At 42.6% G+C, this 15,853-nt stretch overlaps 1 protein-coding gene across 1 annotated transcript; it reads left to right on the forward strand.

Moving 5' to 3' along the window:
- The first annotated feature begins 11,477 nt into the window (after positions 1-11,477).
- Positions 11,478-12,389, forward strand: LOC143478246 (olfactory receptor 52B2-like). The gene has a single exon (XM_076977219.1). It carries the CDS (start codon positions 11,478-11,480, stop codon positions 12,387-12,389), a length of 912 nt encoding a protein of 303 aa, XP_076833334.1.
- Positions 12,390-15,853: the final 3,464 nt, after the last annotated feature.

Here is a 15,853-nt window from a genome sequence, read left to right on the forward strand (position 1 = left end):
AGGGAGGAGGATCGAGGCGGCTGACGCATATGAGTCTGGGTGTTGTGGTCCTCCTGGTTATGCTGCATGACACAAAGCACTCAGACCCACAGGACTGATTCAGAAGAAGCTGACACTGTCCTAAAGCTTGTCATCAAAATATAATTAAATAACAGTTCTATTGTCTATGCAAGAAATGTTTGCCTTCATTTACAATTATTTGAATTGTATACAGTCAAAATTAAACTGAAATGAAGCCCTGATTATTAAAAAAAAAAGAAATCAGAATTGAGAATTCTTTTCAAACTCAGAACGACTCAGCATTTTGTTAATGGACAAACATTCATTAGCAAGTATTTTATTGAAAGCACGATTTTTTTCAGCATATTTTGCATGTTGCTAAAATGTTTGTACAATACTGTATGTACAATGTAATTTTTACGTTTTTGTCACGTCCAGCTCAACCCCCCCTCCCTGGTCCCGCCTACTTTCCCCGTTTCCTTGGTTTCCCTCTGTCTGTCACGCCCCTGTCTTCAGTGCTCGCACTTGGGTCTCTTTTCACTCCCCTGTTTCAGTGTATATCATCTAGGGGTGGGCGATACTCGGAATTTTGGTATCGATACGATACCGATACGATACTGGTCAGTATCGCCGATACCGATACCGATACTTCCAAACCGTTGGGAGGGGGGGGGGGGGGGGGGATACTTTTTACTTGAAATTATAATCCATTAATATAATAATTTATATTAAATTATATATATTTTTGCTGATGCTGGTCCAGCGTGTTGCGTGCCAGTGATTATGCCTCGTGCCAATGGTGGCACGCGTGCCATAGGTTGCCGACCCCTGCTGTAGACGGTCAACCAGTTTCAGCTGTGGAAAATTCAATTAAAACAGGCGAATACACCACAATTAAGCCAACTACAGGAAAGTCTGATGTATGGAAGTCATATTCCATTGTAATTAATGGAGAGGGAAATCGGCTTGTTGTGATTGATATCAGAAAGTGTTGGTGTACGTCACCTGACGGCATGTGTTTGGACTGTGGTAAGAAATGGGACAGCGCGATCCATCGCTATATTGCTGTTTTAATAAATACATAAGAAAATTTCAAGTACTAAATCTAATTAATTCAATTCATATTAGGATTGCGGGCGGGGGCGACAGAAATGTGTATGTGGCGGGCGGGTGCGGGATTAAAACAAGCGTTTTTTTGGCCGGTGCGGGCGGGAGCGGGATTAAAACAAGCGATTTTTGGCGGGAACGGGATTAAAACAAGCGGGAGCAGGATTAAAAAAGCAGTCCCGCGCAGACCTCTAAACTGCAGCAAAAGAATCGATATTTTCGCTGTGGTATCGATCCGATACCGATCCTCACCTTTGTATCGATACTATCGATATAAATATCGATCCGCCCACCCCTAATATCATCCCCTCTGTTTCAGTCCTCCGTGTCGGTCATTGTGTTTGCTATTCCTTGTGCTTTTTCCTCTCCGCGTTCAGCGTCCTGTAGCCTGTGCCTTCCCTTCACTTCTCCCTCGTGTTGGTCGGGTTAGTTCTGGTTTGTCTTCCCTGTTTTAGTCTTGTTTGTGTTTAAATAATTTGGTTATTGCTTCATATTCTACTCCCCATCAGTTTGTTTCCCCAGTAGGTTTAGTTTGTAGTAGCATGCCTCCTTCTCCTAGATTCATGTGTATGCCTGCGTGTATGTATCCGTGTTTGCTTGTCCGTTTTGCCCTGTTTCAACATGTTTTATTAAAGTTTCTAGCGATTGTGTTTCATGCTTCTGTGTATTGGTCTGTGTTTTAGTACTGTGTTTCTGTCCTGTTTATATCGTGTTCACGCTTTGTGTTTCTATATTTATAGAGGTCTGTTGTGGTGTGTTTGTACTCTGTCTGCTAAGTTATTCTTGTAGGTTCTCAGTTTGTCTTTTGCATGTTCTCCATAGTTTACATACCTCTTTGTCTTGTTATTTTCCTTTGTCTGGTCTGTTGCCTGTTTTATTTAATAAATTATTCTAATGCTTGCGTTTGCGTCACACCCGCCCCCTTGATTCGTTACATAATGACCGACCCTCTTAGTATGACGCAGCAAGTACAGCCAGCTTTCGCCAGCCTCGCAACATCACGTTAGTGAGTATTTTCATGACAGATAGGACAATCTCCAGTCCTTTCTGGTCAGGGATTCTGTAGGTAATTCCATATGCCTACCCTCTCTGGCTCGTTGCCCCGAAGTATATACCGGAGAACTTAGATCCGCAGAGATGTTTATACTGCAGTGTGTTGAGTACATCAGGGTACTGACTTGTCCCCCACCTCCAGACAAGGTGCTTATTTTGTTTTTTCGATCCTTGCTGGAAGGCAAGGCACTTGAGTGGGCGGACATACTGTAATTTTGGCCACCCGTATTGATGAGGCATGGACCGTAGAGGGGTTCTATGAGTTGATGCGCCGTAGGTTCGCTGGAGTTACCCCACCTGCAGTAGCCGTCGTCACCGCTCCAGATGATGCCGCTTCGGCGTCCCCTGCTCCTGACGACTCTGTCTGCTAAGTTATTCTTGTTGGTTTTCAGTTTGTCCTTTGCATGTTCTCCATAGTTTACGTACCTCTGTCTAGTTATTTTCCTTTGTGTGGTCTGTTGCCTGTTTTATTTAATAAATTATTCTAGTGCTTGTGTTTGCGTCACACCCGCCCCCTTGATTTGTTAGTTTTTTTTTTATTATTAATGATGGGGGAAACAAAGCACTGGCAGGACAGTGTAGTAGAATGCTGGTGAGAGTGAGACCCACAGGACTCCAATGTTCATCTCAATTGTGAAACATTGAGGTGTTTTTGATTCATAGGGGTGTAGAGGGTAGTGTCCATATCCCTGTCACATCTGCTCCCCCACATTGACTGGTTCTTCTTACAGCAGCAGTGGCCTGTGGGCCACCTTCTATTCCACCCCTTCACAGGCCTGTTCTTGTCTAATTGAAAAGTGGCAAATAATGAACATCATTATTAATTAATCAGTGACTGACAGTTAAGCCAAATGTGCTTTAATAAATATCCAAATAAATGCATATTTCGTTCAAAATTTTGTTTGGCTTTGGAAATTGACATGATAACACCTCAGAAGACCTATGAAAACTTGTAACTAGCCAATGGTCCACACACCCTAGTCATGTTTTTAAGAAGTTCAGCTATTCTGTTTCTCCCTGATAGCATACATGATCTTCCTCTGTATTTCTTTCACAGGTTATGTAAGGTTTCCCCTTCAGTCAAGTGTGTACAGTGACTCTACTACATGCTTTTGCTCAGCTTTTGGCCAACTTCTGGTAATGTTGAGTGATGAAAAAGACAGAGAAGGGATGTGTAAGTCATTGCCATGGTCTCTGGAGGACTGAATGATATATAAATGTGCTATTGTGCTGCACTATTGATAACAAAGAGTCAAATTCAGTTGCCTGAATCTAAAGCTGTAAATTAAAGTCATAAGTAAGGTATAACACAGTAAACACAGGTATAACACAAGACGGGGTCAAGGGCACAGGGCCGGACACCAGGAAGGACTGAGACGCAGAGGCAAACAGGCGGAGGATGACAGAGACAGGGATGGGAACAAAGTGGGTGACAATCTGCGGAACAGAAACAGGCACAGGCATATGGAGGACACCACCACGGACGGACACAGGGACAGGTATGCGGGCGCAGACAGAGACGCACACAGGAACGGGGACCAAAAGGAAGCCAGGAAGGGGACAGGGCAACAAAGGGAACATAGGCAGATGTAAAACAGGAACAGTACGAGGGTCAACGTCCAAACAGTTCAGCAAGTGGTCACCCCCCCTTTGTTCCCATCCCTGTCTCTGTCATCCTCCGCCTGTTTGCCTCTGTGTCTCAGTCCTTCCTGGTGTCCGGCCCTGTGCCCTTGACCCCGTCTTGTCCAGCCCCCTTGGTCCCGCCTCCTGTGTCGACCCCCTGTCCTATGCCGTCTGGCCCCGTTCCCATGTCACTGCCCATTCCTTGTCCCGGTCCTCCCATACGTCCGGAGTCCGGGCCATTGTATCCGTCCTGCCCCGTGTCTGTTGTCCCTGCCCCGGCCTCACCCGCTCGTCTCCCTCTGTGTCGTGGTGTCTCTGTCCCCAGCATCTGTCCGGCCCTCCCTGGTTGGCGTGCCCCGGAGTTGCACGCCTTGAGGGGGGGTTATGTCACGTCCAGCCCCTCCCTCCTCCCTGGTCCCGCCTAGCTCCCCGCTCCCATTCGTTCCTCCGTCTGTCTGTCACGCCCTCATCGTTAGTACCCACACACCTGAGTCTTGTTTCACCGTCTTGTCTCTGTGTATAAAAACCCCCTAGTGTTCCCCCATCTGTGCCTGTATCCCCATTTTTGCCTTGTTCTGTGCCCGGTTTTCTTCTGTTCCCTGTCTGTACGTGATACCGTCATTGTTCATGTGCCCATGCCCGTTACTGTATCTGGTGTTGTTTCTGTCCCTGTACCCATGTTTGTTCCTAGAGTTGTCACCCATTTTGTTCCTGTTCATGTGTCTGTAGTTTTGAATATATTTGCGTCTGTCTCTGCCTCGTTCCCTGTCCACAGTACTGTTCCCCGTTCGGATCCTGCTTCCCCGGTGTCCCCAGAGGTCCCGTTTTCCTGTCCCCTTCAACCTGGTTCTGCTCCTGTGTTTGTGTCTCCTAGCCCTCTGTCCCCTGAGCCTTCTTTTTTTGCCCCTAGGTCCTCTGTTTCAGTTGTGTTCCCCTCAATGCGTTTTCCCCAGCTCCCAGGTTGTCCTTCATTTCCTGGTTTGGTTCCTCCTATCTCTGCTTGATGTTTTTTGAGTTTGGTTGCGCGCCTTGGAGGGGGGTTCTGTCAGTCCTGCCTCCCTCCTGACGGTCATGTCTTCTGTTTGTCTTTTATTTTGAAATTTCCTAGTTGTGTCTGTCTTCACTCCCCTGCCCCCTCGTTATTGCTTTCTGCTGTGTCTTGTTGAGTCCCTTGGTTGGTTAGTGTATTTTAGTCTTGTGTTTAGTCTCTTGTGTCGGTTATTATGTAACGTTTCAAGGGGTGGGTGTGACGCAAGTGCAAGATATCCTAATTTATTGAACACCACGTAAGATACACAGACAGAAAACAAACTAATCCAGACAGACAATGCACACGGGTAGATACTAAATCGGAATCAACACACGATAGAAAAGTGATGGGACTGAACACAGCTTACACAAGTAACAAGGACATTAATAAAATGCTTAAGGAGAGGACACAACCAAAAACGGGTAAGTTAAACGAACTGGAAGCGTGACCACATGAGAACATACCAACCAAACATACAGAGCGAGAATAAGGAGAGCAGGGGTAACTATACACAAGAAGCCCTAAAGTATAAACCAACGACTAAACAGACAACAGGAGAACGAACTATCAAGGACATACTACCAACGGGAAACATACACAAAGGACACAAGCGCTAGACACCGGGAACCAAACCAACATACAGAGACCAGGAGCGAAACCTAAAGGAGAATACGAGACATGGGAGGAACAGGTCTTTACGAGAGACACAGAGGAGAATCGAGGGTTACCGTACAGGGAATGACCGACAAGGGAGTAAAACACTAGGGGGTTTTTATACACAGATACAAGACGGTGAAACAAGACTCAGGTGTGTGGGTACTAACGATGAGGGCGTGACAGACAGACGGAGGAACGAATGGGAGCGGGGAGCTAGGCGGGACCAGGGAGGAGGGAGGGGCTGGACTTGACAAGTATTTTCTGCTACATTTCTGTTTGTTTCAGAGATTTTTATGGATGCCAAATTTTCAAATCAAATCAAATCAAATATATTTGTATAGCGCTTTTCACAACATATGTTGTCACAAAGTGCTTTACAGGATTAACAAGGTTAACAATACTATGGGTCCAAATCCCTAATGAGCAAGCCAAAGGCGACAGTGGCAAGGAAAAACTCCCTAGATGATGGGGAATAGGAAGAAACCTTGGGAGGACCAAGACTCAAAAGGGAACCCATCCTCCATTGGGCGGCCCGTTAACACTTAAATTACACAAAAACAAAATATACAGACTAATACACAAGTTACAAATAAATCACACAATCAGGCTAAGTATAAGGTAACTAGAATGAAAGTTCTGGGTGTTGATATTGTCAATGTAAATGTCTTATGATGGACGCCAGGTTTTCATTCCGTGTCGGAGCGATGATACAGGAATTGTAGGCTCCAACTGCAGTGTTACTCCCCAAGTGAACCTCGGAGAAGAAAGATATGTGATGTGGTAAATATGTAACAGATTATTCAAAGGCCAAACTGAACAGATGTCTTTAGTGGAGTTTTAAACATTGAGACTGTGTCTGAGTCCTGAATAAAGGCAGGAAGATTATTCCACAGTTGTGGAGCTTTAAAAGAAAAGGCTCTTCCACAAAAAGATCACACTTCCGCTGTGATCTTTTTGATCCTAGGAACAGTTAATAAGCCTGCGTCCTGTGAACGAAGTGAACGTGCTGGATTGTAATGATCAATAAGTTCACTAAGTTACTCTGGAGCTAAGCCATGCAGTGTTTTATACGTTAATAAAAGTATTTTATAGTCAATAGGGAATCTAACTGGCAGCCAATGTAATGACGATAGTATGGGACTAATGTGATCAAATTTTTTAGTTTTCATTAACACTAGAAGCGCCGCGCCTCATTTACATACTTATACCTAGAAGTGCGGAGGGCCGGTCATCTGAACGATTTCACCACCTCCTACTAGCGCCGTGTTGTTTTCACCTACTTAAAGCGCGCCTCGGGCGGTCAAAAGACCGCTGAGTCTTTACACAGGGGAGCTGGTACTGACACATAATTAACGCTAGATGGCGTTTTGCACAAAAGGAAGAATGAGCCGCCCAAACAAAATATTCGTAATGGTGACATTTGCACGTAACGTCAATATGTTAACAAATTAATGTGACTAAACCTTTTAGAATCAGTGCCTTGTGACCTTGTTCTCAGTAGCTTTCCCATTGTCAGTTTTGTTTAGTTTCATATTGCATTTCCTGGTTTGTGCGAAAACGTAAATGCAAAATATAGTTTCAGTTTTGATTCTTGGTTAGTGTAATAGTTTGCTTGGTTAGTGTAATAGTTTGCTTATTTGTCTGTGTGTTATTCTGTTGGCATATATGTCACTATATTATCATGTTCGTTCGCCACACCACTAACCCACTGGCCCGCACCCCCACTGTGAAGCGTTCACGTCTTTTGTCTTGCTAATGAAACAGACTGCGCTGCAGCCTTCCACCCCCACATCCACAAAAAGCTTGTTCGATACTCAGAGTAGCAAAGTGAAGCCCATAGACCTAGCTAAAGCAAGTTTGTTTGTATACTCAATGTTACGCCATTTCAAGTTTTAATGTCTAAAAGTTGTGTATGTTAGTGAATTGTAGGCTATGGTGAACATAACAAATCTACAAATAAATGTCTATAATGTTTTGTGTTAGACAAAGAACAAAAAGCATAAATAGGCAAAATAATTACAAAAATATCATTATAAAAGGTAGGCTATGTACCTTTGCGTCCCGACGAATTTATAGCTCACGTTGCCTCATGAATGCTATTGTGAATAAAGTGTTCATAACAGCACCGCCCATGCCATCATCTCAGTTTCGCTCGCAAAGGTATGCATTTACATACGTAACTTGCATTCTGCTTAATTCTTTTGTAATGCCAGTGTGTCAAAAGCAGCCATACATAATGTATGTATCTAACAGCTAGCCCTGGCGAAGAGGGATTATACCCGAGAGATCATTTCTTTGAGATATTGACTTGATAAGTAGGCTAATTACCATTCGCAGAATTCCTGCAAACTACTAAAGCATTTATTAGGCAAAGCAAGACGCTCTCACGGTTTGAAAACCATTGATGTAAACTTATATATAGTATATATTAAATAATATTAATAAATAAAGTATATATTTTAAGACTTTGGAAAGTGAAACACTTTCACTTTCGTTCAACGGACGAATTCCGTTTTGTCTTTACACAATAATCAGTTTGAACTTTGAATAATTTAGTTTTGAAAACTATTGATCTTTATTTAGTTATACTAAATATTAAATGACATACGAATCTTTGCGACACCCGCTGGCAGAAAAGAGAATCACAGTCTTGAAGTGTAGGCGACGACGACAATATTACAGAGATACGAGCGAAATCGATTGAAACTAGCATGTGCAGGGTTTCTTTTAACAATGTAAAAATACTAGTTTATTAAAAGGACAATTCTGGGAAAAGTCATGAAAGGAGGGTTCTGAAATTGGATCCAGTGCAAAGATATTATTATTTTTTGTGCTGCTGCGGTCAAGTGACCGGTGCTCGGCGCTTCTAGGTATAATTAGGTCGACCAGAGGCGGCGCTTCTAGTAGACGTCACAGCGGTCAAATGACCGGAGCTTTGGCGCTTCTAGTGTGAAAACTCGCGCTGCTGCGTTCTGAACAAGCTGGAGTTTGTTTATCGATTTACCAGAACATCCAGCTAGAAGACTATTGCAATAATCTAGGCGAGAGGATATGAATGCATGGATTAACTTTACCGCATTACTAGTATTTAATATGTTTCTAATTTTAGCAATGTTGCGTAAGTGAAAGAACGCTACCCTAGTTATATTATTAATGTGTGTATCGAATGAGAGATCTGGGTCTATTGTGACACCTAAGTTCTTTACCTCTGCGCTGGGGGTTATAGTAAAGGAATGTAGATTCAATGCTACATTACGTATCTTGTCTCTCGCTGCCCTAGACCCAACTATTATTAGCTCTGTTTTATCTGGATTTAGTGCTAGAAAGTTACATGCCATCCAATGTTTTATTTCTTCTACACACTTTACTATTTACACCTAAATCATCGGGTTTAGCCGATAAATATAGGTGTCGTCTGCGTAGGAGTGGAAACTGATGTTGTGCTTATGCATAATCTCGCCTAGGGGAAACATGTAAAGTGTAAATAGAAGTGGTCCTAGTACTGTCCCTTGTGGGACACCATATTTAACCTGAACAGATTTAGATGTTTTATTATTAACACTTACACATTGGAAGCGGTCGGTCAGATATGATCTAAACCAGGAGAGTGCAACTACTTTAATACCTACTGTGTTTTCTAGTCGATCCAGCAAAATGTTGTGGTCTACAGTATCAAAAGCTGTGCTAAGATCTAACAGTATAAGGATCGAGATGAGCCTATTATCTGACGATATCAGTAAATCATTCACTACCCTGAGTAAAGCTGTTTCGGTGCTGTGGTTCGGTCTAAATCCTGATTGGAACTTTTCATGGATACTATTTGATTGGAGATAATGGTTTAACTGATAGTAAACTGCTTTTTCTAGAATTTTAGAGATAAATGGGAGATTAGAAATTGGTCTATAGTTGGCTACAATCTGCGGATCGAGATTCTGTTTTTTAATCAAGGGTCTAATTATGGCGCATTTTAATTGTTTGGGCACATATCCTAGGTTAAAGGAACTGTTAACAGTGGTGGACGAAGTACACTAATTATGTACTTGAGTAAAAGTACAGTTACCTTGCATTGAATATTACTCAAATTTATTATTAAAGTAAAAGTAAAAGTATTCACCTCAATTTTTTACTTGAGTAGAAGTACAAAAGTATCTGCCTTCAAAAATACTTAAAAGTAAAAGTAAAAACCTTTTTTTTTCTTAGCGTCTCATCAAAACCCCTAGGCCTACTCAATCAACAGGTGAACAGGAAACAGTGCCTTACATTTGCCTAGCAAACACAAAATACACAAAACTAGCCTATATTATCCTCACGACATTCATTTCCAAACTTTATCCATATTAATAATTCACACTAGAAAGGTAGACAAGTAGACAAACCGTTTAATATGAAAACATAATTCACCACCAAACAGAACAATAATTTCGAACCGGCCACTTCAGTCCTAGCTTGGGGGACATTTTCTGAGGTTATACGTTGTCCACCACATGGCGGGACAGGGAAGCTAGAAGCTCTAGCACCTAGAGCTAGAACTGTGTGCAGCCCTACCAACTGAACTCATAATATTAAACTTGGCCGAATAATAATAATAATTAATATAATAATAATCAGGGTTGCCAACTCTCACGCAATGAGTGTGAGACACACGCATTGACTGTCTTTACCAGAGACCATCTTCACACGCTCACATGACATACATCTGATTTCTCACACTGAAAAAAAAATCTAGTTTATTTACCTCTGATCCATATCTATGATTCAATTCATAGTTACTAGTTCGCTCTGGCACCAACCACTGGCGATCGATTGATCGTGATATAATACTTAATTTGTGTCCAACAATTTACACTTGCCGCCACACCCCCCCGCCAACATTTTACACACATGCCGCCGTCCCGCCCCCCCAACCCTGATAATAACAATTTTAATAGTTTTGCTTCACCTTGCTCATATTTGCTTGCCTTCGCCTCCCTCATAGGAATGAATTGCGAAGTCCGCTTCGCTTGGCCAATTTCACGTGTATGTGTACCCGGCTTTAACGTTTGATGTGGGAGTCTCCTGTGTTAAACTGGCACTTAGCATCTCCACAGATTGCAATTTGGGTACTAGCACACTGCTTTGGATAAAAGCATCTGTTAAATGTAGTGAATTTCAATGTAACCGGGGTATATAAACCACCCTGTTGGTAGTACTCATCTAATGGCGAACTTACTTCAATGTGTTTTTTCAAGTTTGACGGCGAGTTCATAAATGATGACAACGATGTGTTCTTCGGAATGCAGAGGAGGAATACGAATCATTTTTCTTTTCGAGGAATTCAAACAATTTGGCTAAATAAGGCCAGGGGTGTTGGGGGAAGCCATCTGTTGCAGCCATGTCAGATCCTCAGCCATGTAGCATACAAATCTTAATCTCTTAATCTACTGATTGGTTCTAGTCTGTGACATGGTACACTTTGACCTTTCGGTATTTCATTAATCGTTGATTTAAAAATGAAAAAGGAACGAGATGTTTCAGTAAATGTAACAAAGTGAAAAGTAAAAAGTTTCGCTTTGAAATGTAGTGAAGTAAAAGTATAAAGTCTTACCAAATAAAAGTACTTGACTAAAGTACAGACACATGGAAATGTTACTTAAGTACAGGAACGAATTACATTTACTTAGTTACTGTCCACCACTGACTGTTAATCATATTAAGTAAGGGCCCTGCAATAGTTGGGAGTAGGTCTTTGAATAGACGAGTTGGAACTGGGTCGAATATACATGATGTAGGCTTAGACGAATGAATTAGTGTTTTTTTGCGATATAGGATTGAAGCCATTTAGCTCAGTAATATTTTCGGATGCGTAGTTACTAATACCTATACTACTGGGGTTGGATTGGAGGTTAGGCTGTGATGTATTATGACTCTGTCGTCGGATAATATCTATTTTATTACTAAAAAAATAAACAATATGCTAAAAACATTTTTGAAATGTATTTTAGTTATACAGTTTGTTCAACAGATTTTAATGGATGCTAAATTTCCAAATGAAACCTTTAGCTGGGTCCTTCAGATTGCCAAATTTGATGTCTATCCAGATGCTGTATATCCTGTCTTCCTGACTGGAGTTTTGATCTACTTGTTTTCAGTGTTATGTAATGGAATAATTCTAACACTCATTGTGACACGACGGAGTCTTCATAAGCCAATGTTCTACATTATGTTCAGTCTCCCTCTAGCAGAGATATTAGGAATCACCACTATCCTTCCCAGACTGTTAATTGATATTGTAACTCAATCAAATGTTGTCTATTACCCAACATGTATCTTACAGGGTTTTATTCTGCATTTTTGTGGAGGCAGTGTATATTTTATACTGGCAGCAATGGCATTTGACTGCTACATAGCAATATGCAAGCCTCTCAGATATCATTCTATAATGACACCCTTCACAGTTGGAGGTGTTATAGCTTTGGCTTGGGGTCTTGACCTTGCTTTAATAATAGTTTTGTTTAGCCTTCAGGCCAGACTACCCAAATGCAAGACATTTATTGTTAATGTATTCTGTGATAATATGTCCTTGGTCTGGCTCTCATGTGCAGGTGATATCACAATAAACAATATATATGGGTTGTTTATAACAGGATTTATTCAGGCTGTTAGTGTGGGTGTGCAGTTATTCTCCTGTGCACATATCCTTAAAACCTGCCTTACCCACTCTCAATCTGATGCTAAAATTAAGGCTGTAAATACTTGTTCTGCACAGATCATTATTTTTGTTCTGTTTGAAATAGTCTCTCCCAATGCTCAAAAATTGTGTGGCATATTAACTTTCACAGTCCCTCCAGTAGTCAATCCAATTATATATGGAATGAAAACAAATGATTTTAGAAATGCATTTCTTGTGGTCTTAATAAAAATAAGGGTCCTATTTACATAAACAAAAAGCTTTGTTCTTAAGTATAATTTAGATATTATATTTTAAAATAAAATCAAACATGCTGGCATTGTCCTACAATGTGTCATTAAAACATAAATAAATAATTATTTTGTCTATTCAAGAAAATGTTCATTCAGAAGGATTTAAATTACTGTATTCTCTGGACTATAGAATGCACCTCAATATAAGCCGCACCTACAAAGTAAAAAAAAAAAAAAAAAGGAAAATGTTGCATAAGCCGCATTGGGCTAAAAGCCGCATATATCTACTGAACTGAATACATTGAACTGATCAGTTTCTGAATGGTGTCTGTAGCATTCAACGTGCGACAGATTTGGCTTTCAGCCGGTGTTGTTTCCGAACTCCGACTCCCCTCGTTTATTCGCACATAAAGACGCTACAGATTATATTGTTGATTTATGTTTCTATGCATAAATAAGAGCTAGACTTTAATTATCCATCACAGCAAACAGCACATCATTATCTATGTCCAAATCCATACTGGCTCAAGAGACTTGAGTCCGGAAATTATTTTAAATAAAATACACACTGGCTTTACCAAAGTTCACCTTTGACCACATGACTTTGCAGTATTACAGCAGTAGTTAGGACAAAACTAGAGTGCTCAGTGAACTAATAATCTCTGTAACTCCCGAATATCATCTGTAGTGTCTTTATGCGTGGAATTTGGCACATGTTAGTTTGAAAAACATTCTCATTCATGCCTGCTGCTTGCATGTGCTAAATGAAAATGAGTACTTTCTTCTTTGATTCCCAACTTTGACCTACCACCTGATTAACTTTCTGCTCCGCCCCTTGACAGGTGACGAAAAATCTACAGACAAGCCACACCTCATTATAAGCCGCATGGTTCAAAGCGTGGGGATAAAAGTAGCGGCTTATAGTCCGGAAAATACGGTATGCAATTATTAACTCAAGTATATCTATGGATATTAAACAACAACAACGTGTGCTGTTATCAAACCAATTTTATTGTTTTATGTGCAAAAACAAAAATGTTAATTTGACATGTGTGATGCAGGAACAGAGGCGGCCAAAGGCAAGGGTTGCATTGAACAGTCTTTATTCTCCAAAATAAAAGTAGCAACTAGAAAACTGAAATCTCTGCAGAGCAGCAATATAGCTACGAGTCCTGGGTCTCACGAGTACACGCAGAGGGAAACAGGTCCAGCACTGTGCATCCAACAGGGGCAATGTGCAGCACTGGACAGAATGATTTGCGGGATTATAAAGGGTGCAGAACATAATAAGGACTGAGGGAGTGGTTTCGTGCTCAGGGCGAGTGCTGTGAAGGGGCGTGAGCTGAGGCATGCGCCCTCTGGTGGTGACCCGGCTTCCCTGTGCTGCGCTGTGCGGGGGGCATGTACCTGCAGTTCGGGGGACAGCTCGGATGAGGATTCACTGCAGCAATTGCTCTGTCAATCTCCTATTCAACCGCTTCTAAGAAGCACTCAGGAGGCAACACCAGCTCATCACGGGTGGATTCCGTGCTGCCAGGGAAAGACCGGGATAGTGCGTCTGTGCGCAGGTTTTTCTCTCCTGGCTGGTACGCCACCTGGAACTGAAAACTGGAGAAGAACAGTGACCATTGTGCTTGGCGAGCATTCATGCGTTTGGTGGTTTTGATGAATTCGAGGTTCTTGTGGTCGGTTATAACCGTAAACAGATGTTTCGCTCCCTCGAGCCAGTGACGCCACCCACCGAAAGCCTTGCGCATTGGCAACAGCTCATGGTCTCCCGCACTGTAGTTGCGCTCTGCTGCCATTAGCTTCTTAGAATAAAAGGCTATCAGTCTTAACGAGCTGTTCTTTTTAGGACATTGCAACAATACAGTGCCTACATCAACATTTGAAGCATCTACTTTGACTATAAAGGGCTTGTTGGGGTCAGGTTGGTGTAGCACGGGTGCTTCAACAAAAGTCTTCTTTATGTCCATAAATGCCTTCATCGCCTCTGCTTTCCAGTGTAACCTTTTATTTTCCCCCACGTAACAGGTCTGTAAGAGGCCTCGAAATCAGGCTATAAGCGCGAATGAACGGCTTATAAAAATTTGTGAATCCCAGAAACCTCTGGAGCTTGCTTCGTGTGTGAGGCAGAGTCCATCCCACGACCGCCTCAACCTTACCTGTTTGCATATGCATGGAGCTTGGCCTGATGGTGTAACCCAGGAAGGTAACCTCCCGAAGGTGGAACTCACACTTCTCCAGCTTGCAATACAGGTTATTGCACAGAGCATGCCCAGGACTGCCCGTACATCTTGCACATATTGGTCCGGGGTCTGTGAATAGATCAAAATGTCGTCTATATAAGCGACAACACACCTATTCAGATATTCCCTCAGGACCTTGTTGATAAACGCCTGAAAGAACGATGGCACCAATGCCAAGCCATAAGGCAGAACGCGGTACTCATAGTGCCCGGCCGCAGGACTAAATGCCATTTTCCACTCATCCCCTTTGCAAATGCGGTGCAGTGTAGATCAAGTTTGGTGAATATTCTCGCTGACCGCAGCTTCTCTACTGCCGAAGGCACCAGAGGCAGCGGGTAGGAAAAATTCACCAAGAGGGAACTGAGCCCTCGGTAATCTACACATGGTCTCAAGCCCCTGTCCTTCTTCTTAACGAAGAATATGCTGGCTGAGGCAGGCAAGGTGGAGGGAGTGATATAACCCTGCGTGAGTACCTCTTTTATGTATTGTCCCATTACCTTCTCCTCCTCTTGTGATAGTGGATAGATCCAAAGACACATCCCCGTGAGACACTGTAACTTCCCAGGTTAGCAAGTTACCCATCAAGGAGTTTCTCACCCAAGCGTGCCCCCTCCTGGAGTTGGTGTTCTTCCTGGGGAGAGCTGTCTCACCCATCTCCATGGGTTCTGCTGGTGGGGTCTCACTGGGTGGCTCTGGCATGGGAGCCTGCGGGGTGATGGAAGGCGAAGCCCTTCTTCTCTTTTCCTGGAGTAGCCTGTCAAAGGTTATGGCAAGATGCACAACCTGATTAAAGGTCAGCTCTTTGGGGCGACAAGACAGTTCAGACCGTAGGTTGGGCCTCAGCCCTGCTAAGAAAAAATCCCTTGCACTTCTCAGGATCCCCTTCATACATCTCGGGAGGGGCGATGGGCGCTCTGCATTCGCTTTGATGGGTGGTCCGCTCTGCATTCGCCTGGACCGAGGGAATGGATTGGTGCTCGTGGGTGTGTGCTGTGAAGGGGTATGAGCTGAGGCATACGCCCTCTGGTGGCGACCTGACCTCCCCACAATGACAACAACAAAGTGGTGTGAACAAATTAGAAATTTGTTTTATTATTTATTTTATTTTTGTTCGGTTGCACATTCAGGAACCTGAAGACACAAGTGGTCTTTTTAAACCAAAAATCAGAGCTGAGCGTCTGCACACATTCATGTACCACTTTGTTATATATTCAAATAAATGCATATTTTGTTC

This window comes from Brachyhypopomus gauderio, chromosome 16 (genome assembly GCF_052324685.1).
Source record: "Brachyhypopomus gauderio isolate BG-103 chromosome 16, BGAUD_0.2, whole genome shotgun sequence".
NCBI lineage: Eukaryota > Metazoa > Chordata > Actinopteri > Gymnotiformes > Hypopomidae > Brachyhypopomus > Brachyhypopomus gauderio.

Excerpts from the sequence above, each read along its gene's own strand:
- LOC143478246 (XM_076977219.1), top strand. The coding sequence starts at position 11,478 with ATGGATGCTAAATTTCCAAATGAAACCTTTAGCTGGGTCCTTCAGATT.